Below are 17,524 nucleotides of genomic sequence, written 5' to 3' on the forward strand. Positions count from 1 at the left end.
GGAGGTTGCCTTGGAAACTGGGTTCCCCTGTTTAAAACTAGTAATATATGTATACACTGTATACTCATATTGATTAAGTGTTGCTTTTGCAGTTAAAATACAAAGAATTGATACTACTGATCTTAAGAGGAAATATATGCTCCTGCATGAGTTCATATGACAGATTTGTGCAAAACTTAAGCAATATTTTCCAAATATTGATAAAACACAATTGCGAGATGACTGTGGAGCCATAATGAAAAGGCAAACCCCTTATACGTGGGAGTGGCCATCTATGAGGTGATAGTACATGATTTCACAGAGGAATTGTGGATTCAAAACTTCTGGACGATCCGCTACACCTCTTGTAGCTCCTGCTGCGTCATGAGGGAGCCAGTTCCTACTGATAAGCACACAGCCATAGCATCATGTGACCTAGAAAAGACAAAAGGTGTTTCAATTGCAGATTTGCAAAATATTGCTTTTTGAATCACCTGATATACCATCTCACATGATAAATTGAGTTTTACTGTCCATTTTTGTAAGTCGAGAGCGCCACATTGTCCAGTTATTCAAGAGAGTTTCATTTATGGTTGTACAATAACTGCATCAACACACAAAATACAAAATACTCTTCAGGCAAAGTTTAGTCTCTGATAACAAGAGGCATCAGCTATACTGAACCAATCCACATGATGGATAGTGGTTTTTAAGTAAACATGGGCTCCCAGGACAGGGCAGGTAGCATAGGATGCAATACAATTAAATCATGATCTACAAATGGTCATTATTGTCTATGAAAAAAAAAAACGTAATAGGAATGCCTCAGTGGGACATTTTGAAATGAAGAACAATTGGGTGGATTATTAGAAGGATAAAAATACTGCATCTGAATGTCCCATTAGAGACCCCAAACTGTCATGTGTCATCCTGTCAGTTAAGTTGCCTTTTTTTGTTCCCCTTGTGTTGTACTTCCTGTTTTATTTTGACACTCACATCTTGTCTCATTTCAGATCCTGCACTTCCTGCCCCTGTGTGATTACCTGCCCAACCTTAATGTGTTGCACCTGTGTCTAATTGTCTCTCCTCCCTCTTAGTATACAGTCTCTGTCTTCCCTTCATTCCGGGCCAGTTCAGCTTGATACTGTGTCAGTGTCCTAGCACTCTCTGTGTGAGTTTTGTGAGCCTTTTGACATTTTGGCCTTTTTGTGCTTTTGAACTCTGCATTTTGCCTGCTGATTTTGTATATCTGCATGAGTATTTTTGGATCTTCTGTGTACCTATCTGATTTTTGCTATTAAAGAACTGTTAATTTTTTTCCACCTGTGTCTGAGTCTGCATTTTGGTCCAAGCCTGTGGTTCAGTTAAAATTTTCTTAATTTTTAATTTAGGGTCTTACATGTGTAATGAAAAGCATCAATGATCAAACATTAGCTCCAATCCAAACTTGAAATATGTCATTCTAGTTTTTTCAAAGTATGACAAAAACATAGTTTGAGATGCTTTTCCACCACACTAACACAGCTATGGTGCAAACAATCAGATTTTTTTGTATTTTATGTTTTCGATAGGATGAATAATTGGCACGCATACCTAATGTTACCTGTACTTAAAGGAATAAACAGAATCACAATGTTTAATCACTAACTTCTGGATAGAACCCCCCTGCATCACGTTTATAAAATCAAATGGCACTGAGTGAATGCTGCCTCCATTGGTTAATACATCAGTATTAATTTAAATGTATGCTATATTTACAATGGGTTCACCACTTTACCTTGCCGTTACTGACACTAAATACATTATATCACAGCCAGATTTCACTGATTAAAATGGTGATTTCACTCTGCAGGACACGGGCGTTGCTGGTCTACCACTGTCTCTATCAGGTAGCGTGTATGGTAAAGCAAAGAAAATATTCCAACACAGCACATATACACTTTGAGTATTGATCTTTTAAGGTGGCTAAAATACATTTTCCTGTGGCCCCATCTACAGCAGTGCACTGCTGAGCTTCCGTGCTGGTGGATTTGGTTTATCAAACTGAGTCTGGTTCTGAAAATGTTCTGAGATTGGTACAATGCAATTTAGTAATATATTTAGCAGCATGTTTTCTTTTACTGCCCAGAATGTTTTTCTTAAAGTTAGAGTAACATTTTATATAAACATCATAAAAATGTTAAAATTGTCATTTTTATTTTGTTAACATCACATTACGGGAAAATTTTATTTTTTAAAAAGTTTTATAATCTCAGTCCTCAATAACATGTTCTTAATGTAAATGTTGCAGTGAAAGCCGTTACGTCTTAGACAGCATTTAACCTTAAGGGAACATTATTTGAAATGATAAACATCTTTAAACGTTTTTTGAACATTCAATTAAAATGTTTGCTTTAAAACATTATTGCAACTTGCGAAGTGTTGTGAGAATGTTTCCTGCTAACTGGGTAAGCACAGCAGCAATGACAGATAGACCAGGCTACCATGTTGAACTCCATATCTTTATATGTTACAGTACGACTGAAATGACAACAGAAATTAATAATTTACAGAAATTAATTATTAATACATATTGATGAAGGCCATTATGAGTGAATTATGAGTTGACTGTACTGTTCATATATACACTAGCAAATATATATATATATATACTAGCAAAGGAAAACTTACTAAAACCCAACTACTAAACACTTGTCACTGTGATAACGGACCTTTTCTGTTAGTAATAACATTAATGATGGCTCTGGGCAGAATCACACCCCCCAGTTGCTTTGGACTCCTCAGCAAAGAGTCAGCTGTCAGCCTGCCTCACCTCCAGAGGACCAACCACTGTAAGTGTCCAAAGCAGATGTGAGAGGTACCCTCCGGAGAGGCAATGAGAGTAAAACTGCTGGGCCTGATACCAGCCTTGGCCGTCTACTAAGAACATGTGACCACCAGCTACTTATGTCATCACTGATATTTTTTAACAAATCAATAGGCAGGTTTCCATTAACCCTCAAATTGAAAAATTGCAAATTAAAATTGTGAATATAAAATGCCTAATGCCTAATGGAAACATGTTAATTTGAAAAATGCATGGTTTTTCAGGCCATTTGAAAAAGCCATATTTTGCAAAACTGCAATGGAAACCCTTTTTAGTCTTTTCCAGGTCACATGATGCTACGGCTATGAGCTTGTCAGTAGGAACTGGCTTCCTCGTGATGCAGCAGGAGCTACAAGAACTGTTATTGTATCACATATCTCTTCAAAAGTTGAGCGGATCATGTGGAAGTTTTGAATCCACAATTCCTCTGTGAAATTGTGGACTATCATCTCCCAGAAATACCTCATATGTGGCCACTCCCACGTATAAGGGGCTCGCCTTTACATTATGGCTCCATAGCTCGCCTACCTGGCCGTGGACTGGAAATAATGACGGCTAGTGTGGTAGATAAAGCTACTAATGTTTTGAACATCCATCACCATGCTTCTTGTAATGTTATCACCAGAGAAGAAGTCGCAGAACATCACTCAGTAGAAACTCAGTCATTTCGCAACTGTGTTTTATAGACATTTTGAAAATATACGTTTTCAGCAAATCTGTAATGGAAACCCGCCTGGTGTGTCATGATCTCAAATTTTTGTTAACATTCTGTTGTTTTGGACTTTCGTCAGGTTTTTCTGTCTGATTTATTTTGAAGGAAATATCCACGTGTCATGTCTTGTATTACTTCCTGTTTCCTGCCTTCTCTCTGTCACACCTGTCTCATCAGCCTCGTTAGTCCTTCTCTGCTCCTCAGTTTCTCTCAGCCAATCAGCTCTCTGCCTGTTCTTCTGCCTCATCACAGTATTCCCCTCTCCTGAGCTCTCTGCCTTTTATCCCCACCTGCACTTCATCCCCTCACCAGTCTAGTTAGTCCTGGTTTTCACTTCAGTCTTTGTTGGATTCTTGATTTGGTCATGAGATGTTCAGTTCCTGTTTTCTTAAAATAAAGTGATCTTCTGAGTTCCTGCTGCCAACTATCCCCTGCATTTGGCTCAACCTGCTCCACATTAAATTACAGTAACCCCCCTCAAAGGACAAAAGAATATTACAGTCACTTGGAACCCAAAACACAAAAAACTGTCTTAATATGTAATTTCGGGTCTTAATTGTGTAATAAAAAGCATCAATGATCAAACATTAGCTCCAATCCAAACTTGAGATATGTCATTCTAGTTTTTTCACAGTTTCCTGAAGCTGAGTTGATTTGGGTGTAGTTAATCCCTGATCCATATCACATAATATGGATAAAGCCAATCAAAGGTCAGCTGTCAGTTGATACTAATTTAAAATGACAAACTGAAATCCCTGAACGTTCCTTTCAAGAGGGTGCATTTGGAGACAATCACTCTGAGTGAATGTCAGAGTGCACTCTGGCACAAACTAGACCGTTCGTAAATTGAACTCGTCATATAGTGCCACTCTGTCAGTGCTTGGTGTATGACTTTTCACATCCAGCTGGAACGTGTCAGCTGAGAACGTGCTTGGACAGAACCCGTGGTGTTGGTATCATATGCTGGCGGACGACCCGTTACGTCCACATGGAACTATTAAGTACCATGTGGGAAAACATGTTAAACAAAAATAATAGTATACATTTACACACTAATATGGCATGGGGTCTCTAAAAACAAACAAACAAACCAGAAAACATCTTGAACAGCAGCTTTACATGATCGTTTCCTCAAAGTTGCCATGAATGACCTCATGCCATGGAGGGTTCTGTAGGTTCTGGTCTGAGGAGGATATCATGTATCTTTAGTGTGTTTTCGAATACATTTCTCATCCTTTTCTTTAGCAGCTCAAATGTGTTGTGTTGTGTTGGGCTGGGGAAGTTCTAATTATGAACTATTGGAACTGCATCAATGCAAATAAGGGCCATAAACCAGAGCAACACATTTCCCTGGACATTAAACAAACAACGTCTTTTACTCAACAAGCCAATATAATAACTGCACAAGAACTGGTAATAACACTCTAGACAGTTTCATGGACGTATAGGAGATAGAAATGAGACTTTTAATGGCTGACACAGAGATCCAAACAGATTTGTATCCAAAATAAACCAGCAAAGCTTACCTGTTGCTTAGCACCCTCCTCCTGCCTCCAATGTGCTTTCTGACACATCTCTCTACTTAATAAGGCTGTTGGCTAAAAAATATCTCTCACACAATGCAACCACAGATCAAGAACAACTTTGGTTTGCTCCAGTACAACTGCTAAGAGGACACAGAACAGTGAAGAACAAACGCTAGACATTCACATGGAAATATCTTGGCTGTTTTCTTTCATTGCTGCTTTTTTTCTTCTGTGTTCCTTTTTTTTTTTTTTTATACAACAAAATAGATCCTTTGTAGGGTTAACCTGCATGGTTGGTGTCCTGTTAATCATAATCGTCATATTCTGGATCCATGTTTTCACCCTGGTAGTACGTCCCCTGTGTGGAGTAGGACCTTGTCTTCATCGAGCAGTTGGTGTCCATCAAAATGGCCTGAGAAGACAATTGTAGGAAAGTGTTGTTTCTGCCACTGCATGTCAAAACAATTTTAAAAAATTCTTGATTAATCGCTGAATTTCAATAATTAAATGCAATTAATCACACATTTTCGTTGCATTTTTACAACCCATAATTTTGCATTTCAAAACAGGTTTGAAGTCCTTATTTACAAGGTAAAGCAGACAAGATTGTCTTGAATGGGAATCACATAACAGATACATTATCACATAGAAATTCTACAAGGAGTAGAGGACTTAAGGAGAGTTGCCTTCAATGTAAAGCATTTCAGTCATCATTTCCGTCATCATGTTGGCAAGCGGCCAGTATAGTAGGAAACATCTCTACGAAATATCAACAAGATTCATCCTGCAACAGCAGCTGGAAAACCAGTCATTGTATAGTATATCATTAAAAATTCATTAAAATGTCATAGTAGGGTAAGTCATTAAAAAAAGTTAAAGTCATGGTATATTATTTAATAATAATTTAATAATATTATTATATTGTATGGTATTTCATTAACATCTTTATTGTATAGAATGTCATTTTAATAAATCATACAAATGTTAGGGTATAGTATGTTTCTAAAAATATCATAAAACTGTCTGTCATTGAAAATCATAAAAATGTCAAAATATGATATATACTGTAAATAAGAAATAATAAAAACATGACGTATACTATGTTCTTCAATAAAACCATAAAAATGTAAAAGCATTGTATGTCATTTGCTAAAATAACAAAAATGCCTAGGAAAGTATGTCATTTAGGACTCAAAAAGGCCACAGTATAGTATATCATTAAAATATCATGAAAATGTCATAGTATTGAATGCCAATATGTTAATATCCACAACACAAACTAAGTAGAAACTAAGATCCAGGGCTATTTTCCAAATATAACTTGATGTTTTTATGTTGTGGTGCTAAAGTCCACACGGCTGTCTGCATGCATCTGTTCTCCATCAATTAGCACACTTTTCACATGTTATGCGCACTCAAAGCATGGTTTGTGTCTGGTGGCTCATTTGTAGCACACCTGTTCTGTTTTTAACTGCCAGATTTGCAAGCACAGCTTGTTTACTGAACTTATATATATATATATATATATACATATATATAAAACTTGTCTGATGGTTGTTTGACAATAAATGCAAATGTAAATGGACTGTGTGGCTAAAGTGATTTGGAGTGTTGCTATGTCGAATCCTCAGGGCTCAGCGCACAGTTACACAATGGCGTCTCTAAACACCATGCACTCTGAGTTCAGCAGACACATGTAGGTTGATTGCCTGGAAATATTACAGAAACAGTCTCTGAGTAAAAGAGTGAAAAGTCAAAATGTTACAATTGTGGTGACTCTCCCCAAACACTACCCTCACATTCAAATGCATTTACTGTAAAGCACATGCAGCATGTGTTATGTATTAGCAATGAATCAAAATAAGCTTACTGCAGCAAATGACAGAACCAGAACAGAAAATATTATAGTTTTTAATATGGATTGATGCCCAACAGAATTGGACTGCTCTTGATCTGACAGATCAGATCATACCTAATTAAAACTAGAGTAAAAGGGGCAAATGCAGATGGAAGGCAATGGCAGAGAGGACCAATACATGGCGGTAAATACAAACAGAATGTAATGGAGAAGAGAGGTGATGAATGATGGCCGATGCAGCATGAAGACAAACAAATGGTTCTTAAAGCAGAGGGATGGAGCTGCAGCATGAAGAGGTTCAGTCACACGCATGCAGATTTGAGATTTGCATGCAGCCCACTGATGTCAAGTGAGGTTATTCATTTTTTTATTTCTCCGTTCACTAAAGTCTATAAAACATGAGAGAGTTGATGTCTTTTTGGGCCTAGTGAATTACATGTTAAAGCAACACCATTCAGTCTTAAAGGCAATGTAAAAAAAAATAGCGCTGGGAATACAACTACTCATTATCCACCCAAACACTTCCAAGCCACCCAAACTAGAACATCTCCAAATCGTGTTTGCTGACCTTGCCTTTCAGGGCTATCATATGTCTTGTCACGTATTTATGTAAGATTTGGGTGATGGGTATTTATGTGTGTTTTGAATCTTACAATTTTCTCTTCTTGTCCCGGTGGATTCCTAAGGAAGAGGCAGAGCGGAGCAAACAAGATGTCCACTATTCCAATGATGGTCATCAGCCAGGGGAAGCCAATACTCTCAGCTATGGATCCTCCGATAGATGGACCTATGTTAACCCAGGACACATCAAATACTGCTTTAGTTTGCTGTGCATTGCAGCTCTGTACGGACATACTTGTAAACGTGGGTTAATAAAACACATATTTTGGAACAATGAAAATAATTATTATTTGTGGTAATTTAAACATCTCAGGGTATCAAGGTAATCTCATTGATAAATGGTAATAACAGGGTAACAATCTTTTTTATGTATTGTTTTATGGTTTGTTTGTTTTATTGTTATTTACACTGTTTATCTGCACTGTTATTTCTGATACTGCTGTAAAGCACTTTGGGTTCCTTTTTGGTAATTGTAAAGGGCTATAGAGATAAATATTGGTTGATTAATTGACTGATAATCTGCTCAGAAAAATATGGTTATATTAGGTTAAATATATAAGGTCATTTTAAAAACCTGAATGTAACATGAATGTAAGGTAACATTTTGTTGTACCTGTTTTGTTGGGGTTATAGCATTATTGCATTGAAACATATACTTGCTTGCACAAGCCACCTGATGAATTAATGTCATGGTAACATTGCTTTAGACAGCAAGTACATGATCAATAGTTGGAGGCACATTTGGAGGCAAATGATGACTAAAGCCTCATTCCCACTGCACAAAAACCAGCTAACACCTACTAACATCTGGCTTTTTAATACAATGATATTGCGTAAAATCCGCATTGACACCCAGGTCAAACGACTTTGCAGTAGACACAGGTTTTTATTGCCTCCAACTCCAACTGGCATTGATGGGAACACAACACCCGGGTGAACGCAGTCATTTCAGCTCCTTGACTGACAAAATGCAATGACACGTCACCATTAAGCTTATGTTTTAGAAAAAATGACAAATAAAAATACATTCTACTGTGTTATTACCATCTGTCTCCTTCCAAGCTGCACAAAAACACCAATACAAAAACACATCTGTACCGAGTTTGAAAGAGCGACCGAATAAGCGAGAGATATAGAAAGAGAAGAAACCACTGACAAGATTTCAAAGACCTTTGTTCCTACCGATTTAGGCTGTTGCACTGAATGGGTGGACAATGTTGGGAGTCATAAGGACAGAAGACTCATATACAAATTAAAGGAATTGCAGGAATTGAATGATGCCTCCAGCAGCAACATGCCCAAACAACCGAATGGAATTAGCTAGTGATTTTAATCAACTCATCCTTCAACTCCAAAGATGTAGTCGGATCAAGGACAAATGTAATTTTTTCAACTTTGTTTAAAAGAAGGCAAATAAATCTACATTCAACCATCTACCATGACACAAAAATTTAATTTGGACAAACAAGATGAGCCAAAGACTTCTTCATATTAGACTCACTCTGCTGCAGTTCAAATTCACTTTAGACACATCATTACCTGTAGTTTTATAGCCTATAATATTGCCAAAGTTTTTCAATTCCTACTTACCTAAAGCAAATCCCATGCAGAAAGCCACATCAGCAATGGCATACACACTTCCATACACAGACACATGCCGTAAGTCCACCAAGTAGCCCATTATAGGCATCATAGAGGAGTCCACCATGCCTGTAACATACCACAAACAATAAAGGTCTTGCATGCTCATTGGGATACATACTTGTTTAGCATAGTACTAAATTTAACAGACTCACCAATAGCAAAACCAACACCGAAGTTTGGAATTATCAGACCATAGATGTTACTGGCAAATGGAACCTAGAAACAGACAGACATATCAGAAAATGCATATATATTTGTTTGTTCAGTTTGAATTTATTCCTTTGTGTTTCATGGGAGTGTAAACGACAAACAGATGCTGGCAGCTTCTTTATTATAGTGTTTAAATCCATGTGAACACAGATTCCCATGGACACTGGACTGAGATTTGAGGAGTTATGATAGCTACTGACCCAATTGAAAGTCATGACGATTTTGACAGTCTGGATGTCTATATTTTACCCTTGAAACTCTAAGAGCAAAATCCCATTTTTAACCCTCTCAATTCTTTGTAGTACTTAAAGTACTAAGAGGTACTAGTTTTGAGAAAATAAACCTTTAATACCAAGTGTGCATGATATAGCAGTTCACATCCATTTGTAGTAGATTTACTGTTGTGTTTCTACCGGCAGATGAATTTGAATGAAAAAAATATTTCTGGACTGATGAATCTTAAAATGTGCATAAAGATAGTATTATGCACCCTATGAGTCTTCTTAGGAATTCATTTTTTTTAATAGCAACTTTCTGCTCTATGTCAAACCCACCTTTGCTCAAATATCCACTTCCCTTAGGCAACATCAGTAAAATCACTCTGTAAACTTTCATTGCTATGCAAATTCTACCTAGTTTTATCTATCCATCAAGCCAGAAGAAGACAGTTAACTAAACTTCAAGCATTTATTGGATTAAAAAAAACCTGGATGCAATTTTGTGATGTTAAACTCAGACATAACATACGTTATTGTATTTGGCCCCAAACACCTCAGGAAATCTCTATCTAAAGAGAGTTTCTCTCGATGGCATTGCCCTGGCCTTACCCCAGCACCACCGTAAGGAACCTCAGAGTAGTATTAGATTAGGACTCATTCTTTAACTCTCATATAAGACAAACTTCAAGGACCGTCTTCCTTTTAACATAATATTGCAAAAAGTAGGCATATCCTGTTTTAAAAAGATGTAGAAAAACTAGTACACACATTTATTACTTCTAGCCTTGATTATTGCAAGTCCCTAAAGGCTCCAACTGATCCAGAATGCTGCAGCATGTGTGCTGAAGAGAACCAAGAAAAGATATCATATTTCTCCTGTTTTAGCTTCTCAGCACTGCCCCCCTGTAAAATCCAGAATTGAATTTAAAATCCTTTTTTTTCACTTGCAAAGTTCTAAATGGTTCAGACTCGTCATATCTTACAGAGCTCTCTGTATTTGCAAACGTTCATGTCTCGTTCGTACACATTACCAACTCGGCTTCTTCTCTAGAGCCTTTGTGCTCCCTCATCTCTGTGCCTGAGTCATGGGCCGTGGGTGCTTTGCCGGGAGACATTAACTCTGCCAGTAGGTTGTGCTACTGTTTTCAGTGTGTTTTTTCTTCTTGTGTTGCAACAGTCAATTGAGTCAATTTGAGGCACCATCACCGACTGTTTTGACATTTTGATTGTTTTAACTTTTAACGTAGGTCTTTTGTATGTCTTATATTGTGTAATTTAATCAAGAATGTAGAATTTGTCTTCATAGTAATTTGGTGAATAGGCAACTGTATCTTGGCTATGCAAATTTCCAAAACATGACCGGTGTTTAGTGAACAATACTTATTCATATACTTATTTTAAGTTGTGTAGGTTGTATATCTTTCTCAATTCTCCCCTTAACATATACTTTTGCCATTCATATAGCTGAATGCCTGAAATTTTTTTTTTTTCTTTCAGTGTCACTCTGTCGATAATTGAAGGTAATATTTCATTATAGGAGACAGTGCACCCGTCACTCGTCAGATCGGGACCTGTCGTCAAAGGGCAGAAAAGGTGCACCGATGCTGTTGTGCTGCTCGACCCCTACTATTACTACTATATATATATATATATATACACTATCTTATACTTATTATTGTTCTTGCTGTGCATCTCTGTCACTCTCCCTCATATTAGTTACTGTATTTTTTTTGATGATCTGTTCTGTATTGAACGCCTGTCTGCCCCAGAGGATATGTGATATTGGGTTGTATAAATAAAATAAAATTGAACTGAACTCACACAAATGGTGTAGTTGTCTCTCTCATACTTACACATATTACACTGATTCCAACCACAGTTATTCCAATGAGAGCACAAAGCCATCTGTAAGAAAGGGAAGATGTGGTCAGTGGTATCAAATCCGAAACACGTTTACGCTGATCAACTACAATAATCTCTCAGCGCCGGATGTGAATTTGTTTGTATGTTATATACTTATCTACATAGATTAAATATTAACCTATACCTCATCACTCATCATGACACACTGTAAATCAAAGTTTTTTTTAGGTAAACACAGTTACAAAGACATTGCTCAACGGCTGGGAATGAACAGTCTAGGTGACATAACCCTATTCACAAGGTGTGCTTTTTTTTGCCAGTCCTTGACATGTTCATCTTTTTTAAATATCGTGGGGGTAATGTGATGGTGGGGTTATGACAAGAAGGAAACAGGGAAGGACCATTAGTGTATTATTGTAACAGGATATCGCCATTATGAATTACCAGAAGATATTGCCAAAAGTCCACTCACCATTCCAAATATTCCCCTTTTCTTTCAGGCAATACAGCCCAATATCTACTTCACCTACTAAGTTCATATGATACCCTCTGTGTAAGAAACACCAATAAGTTCTGGATTTGGTCAAATGTTTCCAGTAGAACAGTGGGGAAAAAAACTCACACAATTTCACACATTTTTTGTGAAAAGTGACCTTAATTGGTGAGTGAATATGAAATTATACTGTGACAACAATGAAACCTGTTTGCCGGAAAGTTGATTTTACACATGCGGGTTTCTTTCATAAAACGTGAGCAGAATGAATTTGTGTGTAAATTGTTCACAGAATGAAAATTTACGCCTATTTCGGCATTCATCATTCATTCATGTTATTAGCTTTGATCTTTTCGTAGGTACTAACAGAATCGACAGCTGCCTCTGACTGCTCATAGCGCTTGTAATATCAAATGCACATAAATATTACTTACTTACTCATTATTAGAAATTACAATTTTAAGTTGTATTGTGCTCTCTCATGTTCACAATACTCAACGTGTAGGTTAGACATGACAAAAGACTAGAAATATTACATATTAAGATAATTAGTCATCAGTTAGCATATTTAACTAAGTACATTAAAGCAGGCTGCACTCCTCAATGCATCTAGTATGCAAGGCGATCTATGGTGATGCAGTGTGCAGATGATGATAACTACTATCTGCTGCGTATTACGCACATCTCTCCCACTGCTGAGGAGGCAGAAACAATCACTGCCAACCAAGTCATCTTGCAGCCCTCCTTTCTCCGTCACTTTCTCTCTCTCTCTCCCCCCTCTGTCTTTCTCTCCTTTCTCTTTCTCCCAGTCCATTCAAACTCCTGCCAAAGTTCCATTTTAGCACAAGACCTTTCACAGCAGTTTCATGAAAGTAGATAAAATAAATAAAGATTAAATCGAGCCCGAAGGAATAGTGAAAAATTACAGCTCGGCTCAGCCCAGAACCGTCACACCACTACTAACAGAAGAAAATTAATTCTTTTTTCTCAATTTCACTTCACCCCAAATAACCTCTTATTAAGTTTTTCTCTCTCTCTCTCTTTCTTTCTTTGTGGCATGTTCACAGGTGGACAGGATGCACCTATCCATAGTAACTTTCACCTCCTTATGTAGCTATTTATGGGCGGGGATGTAGGCCAATTGCTGCGTAGTGGGGGCGTGCTGTTAATTTACGCTTGATTGGCATTCGTGAACATACACATGTGCCTATGATCAAATCAGAGTTTTTGCAGCATTTATGAATGCAGTGTAGGTTTTTAGTACGAAGTTGTTTTATGTGTAAACAAATTCACTAACATTTCATGAATGAGACCCACTGTTTTCACTCTTCATTTTACTTTTCTTTAAAATAATAACGTGTGAATAGGGAGACAATACTCATCGGGCGATAAGTTTTGCTTTTGGTTTTTGAATGTATGCTTTATTTCAATCTACTGCAGTTTTCTTGGCAAAACTTGATGTGAATAAGAAATATTCCCAAAGATCCAAAAGTAGTAGGGAAGGACTAAAGTGTATTTGTTACATCAGAAGCAGCCATTAAGTGCATTATAATTAGGTGTTTGAAAACCGACCCTACAATACTGATTTGCTCCATTTCACTTCATTACATGGAGTAAATCACATACACATCAAGGCTCCAAAAACTCAAATTTATAAAGATGTATAGAGCCCTGTAATGGCTCTATTAAAGCAATATGGTTATTTATTCAATTTCATAGTCTATGAAACTATTCACATAATATCCATTCATACATTCTCACTTTCTCTTTCTTCTCTCTCACAAGACACATATCACACATGCATTATTCCCCCCACACTGTATATAATCTTTATCATCTAGGCTTCAATAAAGCCAGCCTCACAAACATTAAAAACACTGAAAACTCATTTAGAGGAGCGGAAACAGATATCACATCCACAGAGACAGAGACAGAGAGAGAGAGGGGTGAGGTGGTGGGGTGAGAGAGAGAGAGGAAAGATAACGATAATTTCTTTCCCTACCTCCCCATCCTGTGTGCCAATGTGCCGAAGATGTTGGTTCCAATAAGGTAGGAGATGGATGCTGGTAAGAAAGCGACGCCTGGGCCACAGACACACACACAGACAGATGAGAGACTGAAGGTGTGGGCAGGCTTTCCAAGATAAGCAGATCTCTATCAGCGCCTAATCACTGAGCTGCTGTACATCTTCCATTGTCTGTAATGAAGACTTGTGCTTTTCACCTGCCAGCACATGACACCCTAATATCCTGTTCTCCTCTCATCCCTTTTTATCTGACCTAGACTTCATATACAATGTACTGGAACAAACTAATAAGACCAAAGACTGCAGGAGGCCTCTGTATAGAAAATATCTTGCAGGACAGAGGAGTGACACTTTTCCACTATGGCAAGTCACTAGAAAATAAAATGTATGTACAATTTGTAAATGAAACAGGAAAAATTTTGGAGCAAAGACTGATGATAAAATTTTGTGAAAGTTATAACATAGTATCTATAGAAACTCATCATCAACCCTAAGAGCCAATGACAATGCATTTTTGCATAAAGGGTTTTTTAAATACATGTTTCTGCAGTTAGGGTTTTCTGTATCTACTCCTCTACTTTCTTGTAAATTTTGAGAAGTTTTTTTTTTTTTCAAAAATGCAAAGTTTTTTAAACATTTTTTTAAGGTAGCCTTTCTGAGGGCGTTTGGTGTTGATTTTGACTTAGGATATGGTAGCCCTTTCTCATTCCGAACTTGTAAAATACCGGCGCTTTGACAGTGCTTTCTGTGCACGATCCTAATGCCAAAAAGGCACCTTTCACTTGCGCATGATACACTTCTGGATGGCATCACCTGAGAATGCTGCTGGACAAAACCGACTGTGTTGTTATTATACACCACCAGACGGCACTGGCCGTGTCAGCCTGATATGCAGACAGGTGGAACTGTCGCGAGTGCAAGATACACCACAAAATGACCATATTGAAACGCTACTGGTAACAATGTAATAACAGCAACAGAACCTTTGTGGAGAGAGGCTTGGACAGCATGCATTTTTTAATATTACACACTGGCTGAAGACTATAGACTGGTATTATGACTGAGAGGATGGAAGATACTCCAAATATCGTTATATCACACCGCTCAGCCTTACCTGGAAGGCTTATGCCTGGGTGCAAGAAAGAAACCAACTGGTGAACCAGATTGCATCCCGGGCTGTTTCTTTGCAGAGATATCCTAGTTTGCTTGATTTGATTGTAGATAATTTGAATCTCTCACTTCTTCAAAAGTGGCTTAAAATGCCTTTAAGCCCAAACCTAAACTAGGTGCAGGCTGATGGGGAGTTCTTATCAAATGGATTCCCATGTTTATGACATGTGAGTGTTTACATCCCGAGACTTCTCAGGATTGTATGATTACATGAGTTTTTTTTGAGTGAGGGTAAAAAATACTGTGCAATGACAATATAACATTAGATTCACTGAATAGTTTTATTAAATTCAATAACAAACTAAAGCTGAGGCATCTGTGTTTTCAATTCACCTTATATGTGATTTCTGTAGGCAATATTAATGGAAGCACCCCATAAACTTTCTTTGTTATGCAGATGATACCCAATTAAATCCATCAATCTAGCCCAAACAAACCAATAGATTAACTAAACTTCAAGCATGCACAAATGACATAAAAACCTGGATAATTATCAATTTACTAATGTTCAACTAAGAATAAAAAAAGCTGATGTTATTGTACTTGGCCATAAATAACCCTGAAACTCATAGGTTCTCTAGGTGGCCTCCAGGATCACTGTCTGGAGCATGCTGACAATTGCTGCTCACCTGAGCAGAAACGGTGGCTTGATGATTTTTTATGCGTGACATCTGCTTTTGTCAGCAGAAACAGACAGTAAATATGATGTTTTGATTATTATATTGACTCTATATCCCTTTTTACTGCAGTTTAAAAGTCTCTCTCGGTCACAGAGATGAGGAAATACAAAGACATCTGTTTTACTCTAACCTCCCTGCTTCCCTTTCAAAACAAAAGCCCTCTGACAGTGTCTCTGTAGACAGAATGCTATCAGTTGCCGATACAATGCATTTTAATTTGAAACATTTACAGGACCAGGTTGTCAGCTGTGTAGGAGCTCCACAAATTCATAAATGACTGGAAAATGTATATATGTATGTATGTATATATGAAAATACAGTACTAATAGCAGCGGGCCGTGACACAGCAGTGACATTGCAACAACGCTGCACATGTGAACAGCACAAGCATGAAACACACTGCAGTACGGTGAGGATGACATCTTGCGTACCTGACGTGTGCTATGTGAAACGGGCCTTGCCTTGCCGTAAAGCTCTCTTCCTCCTCACTTTCACTTTTGTTTTAGATGCTGCATAACCATCAAGCTCCCATGCCGTGTCACTTTTGCATATTTTGGAGCTCACGAACTTCCTTGTTTTGCATAATGTGAAGTGTTCCCAAACTTTTGAAGTTTTCATAGGAAACATTCTCTCTACCTCTGCCATGCCTCTTCAAAACACTGGCTTCTCCCACCTGCATGTGACATAAACAGTTCTGCAACACAGCGAGTGACATAATAATCGCACGACATTATGAATGGACAATTTTATTCTTTGCCAACACATTTAATAATCTATAATAATCGATTTTATCGATTCATTGTTGCAGCCCTAATCTCGGAGTCATATTTCATCAAATATGTCCTTTATCTCCCATATAAAACAACCTCAAGGACTACCTTTTTACACCTGCATAACATTGCAAAAATCAGGTACATCATGTCTTAAAACAATACAGGAAAACTAGTCCATGCATTTGTTACTTCAAGAAAAGATTACTGTTCCTAATTGCAATATGGTTGATGTAATAGGGTTTTAGGTGTTTTAATAAATAATTTCCCCCTGATGGATTACTGAAACATTATTATTTCAAGTTTTTTCAGGGTGATTTTAAATTGAATGGAAGTTCTGGAGAGAATGGAAACTAATCAGAAGTTCTGAAGTACTTTGGGAAATGGTTGACAGTACATAAAGTCTAGATATTATTTCTAATGAAGGGGCTTAACAATGCAGAAACCCAGTGTGGTCCTTTATTGGTCAGTTTTTGTGAACACTGCCATAGAGGTGTTACTTAAAAGTATGTTATAGCAACAAGGTCAAAGAGGTGGTGCTTTGCCGCACTGTACTATATTCAGAGCTTGTTTCTAATAATCTGCACCACTCATGGATGCAAATGGAAAGAACCAAAAATTATAAACACCTCTTGGTATAACTTAGTCTTTTTCAACACCACATTTTACTATGACCTAGTAAACATAACAACAGTTATAATAACAATAATAATTGAACAACAATAATTAAATGTACACATGCTCATTAGAAAAAACAGAAAATACTGTAGTTTGTGTGTGTCCTCTTACTTATGTGTGCATTTTTAGGACTGTTTTTTTCATGAGCATTTCAGTGTTGTAACAACATATAATGTGTGTCTGTAATGTTTTTTTTGGGAGTGAGTGCTG

At 37.4% G+C, this 17,524-nt stretch overlaps 1 protein-coding gene across 2 annotated transcripts in view; it reads right to left on the reverse strand.

The window, feature by feature from the left end:
- Window positions 1-400: 400 nt before the first annotated feature.
- slc18a2 (solute carrier family 18 member 2) overlaps window positions 401-17,524 on the reverse strand; it is a 46,584-nt gene continuing 29,460 nt past the window's right edge. For both annotated transcript variants that reach the window (XM_088086538.1, XM_042502757.2), the window contains 6 exons: window positions 13,993-14,071; window positions 11,488-11,539; window positions 9,359-9,422; window positions 9,153-9,272; window positions 7,595-7,728; window positions 401-5,495 (listed from right to left, as the gene is read on the reverse strand). In XM_088086538.1, coding sequence (XP_087942664.1) covers window positions 5,388-5,495; window positions 7,595-7,728; window positions 9,153-9,272; window positions 9,359-9,422; window positions 11,488-11,539; window positions 13,993-14,071 — 557 coding nt within the window. In that variant the 3' untranslated portion in view covers window positions 401-5,387. The remainder of the gene's footprint in view (window positions 5,496-7,594; window positions 7,729-9,152; window positions 9,273-9,358; window positions 9,423-11,487; window positions 11,540-13,992; window positions 14,072-17,524) is intronic.

The sequence above is a fragment of the Plectropomus leopardus genome, chromosome 13 (genome assembly GCF_026936395.1).
Source record: "Plectropomus leopardus strain MGB_pleo_1.0 chromosome 13, ASM2693639v1, whole genome shotgun sequence".
In the NCBI taxonomy this organism is placed as follows: Eukaryota; Metazoa; Chordata; class Actinopteri; order Perciformes; family Serranidae; genus Plectropomus; species Plectropomus leopardus.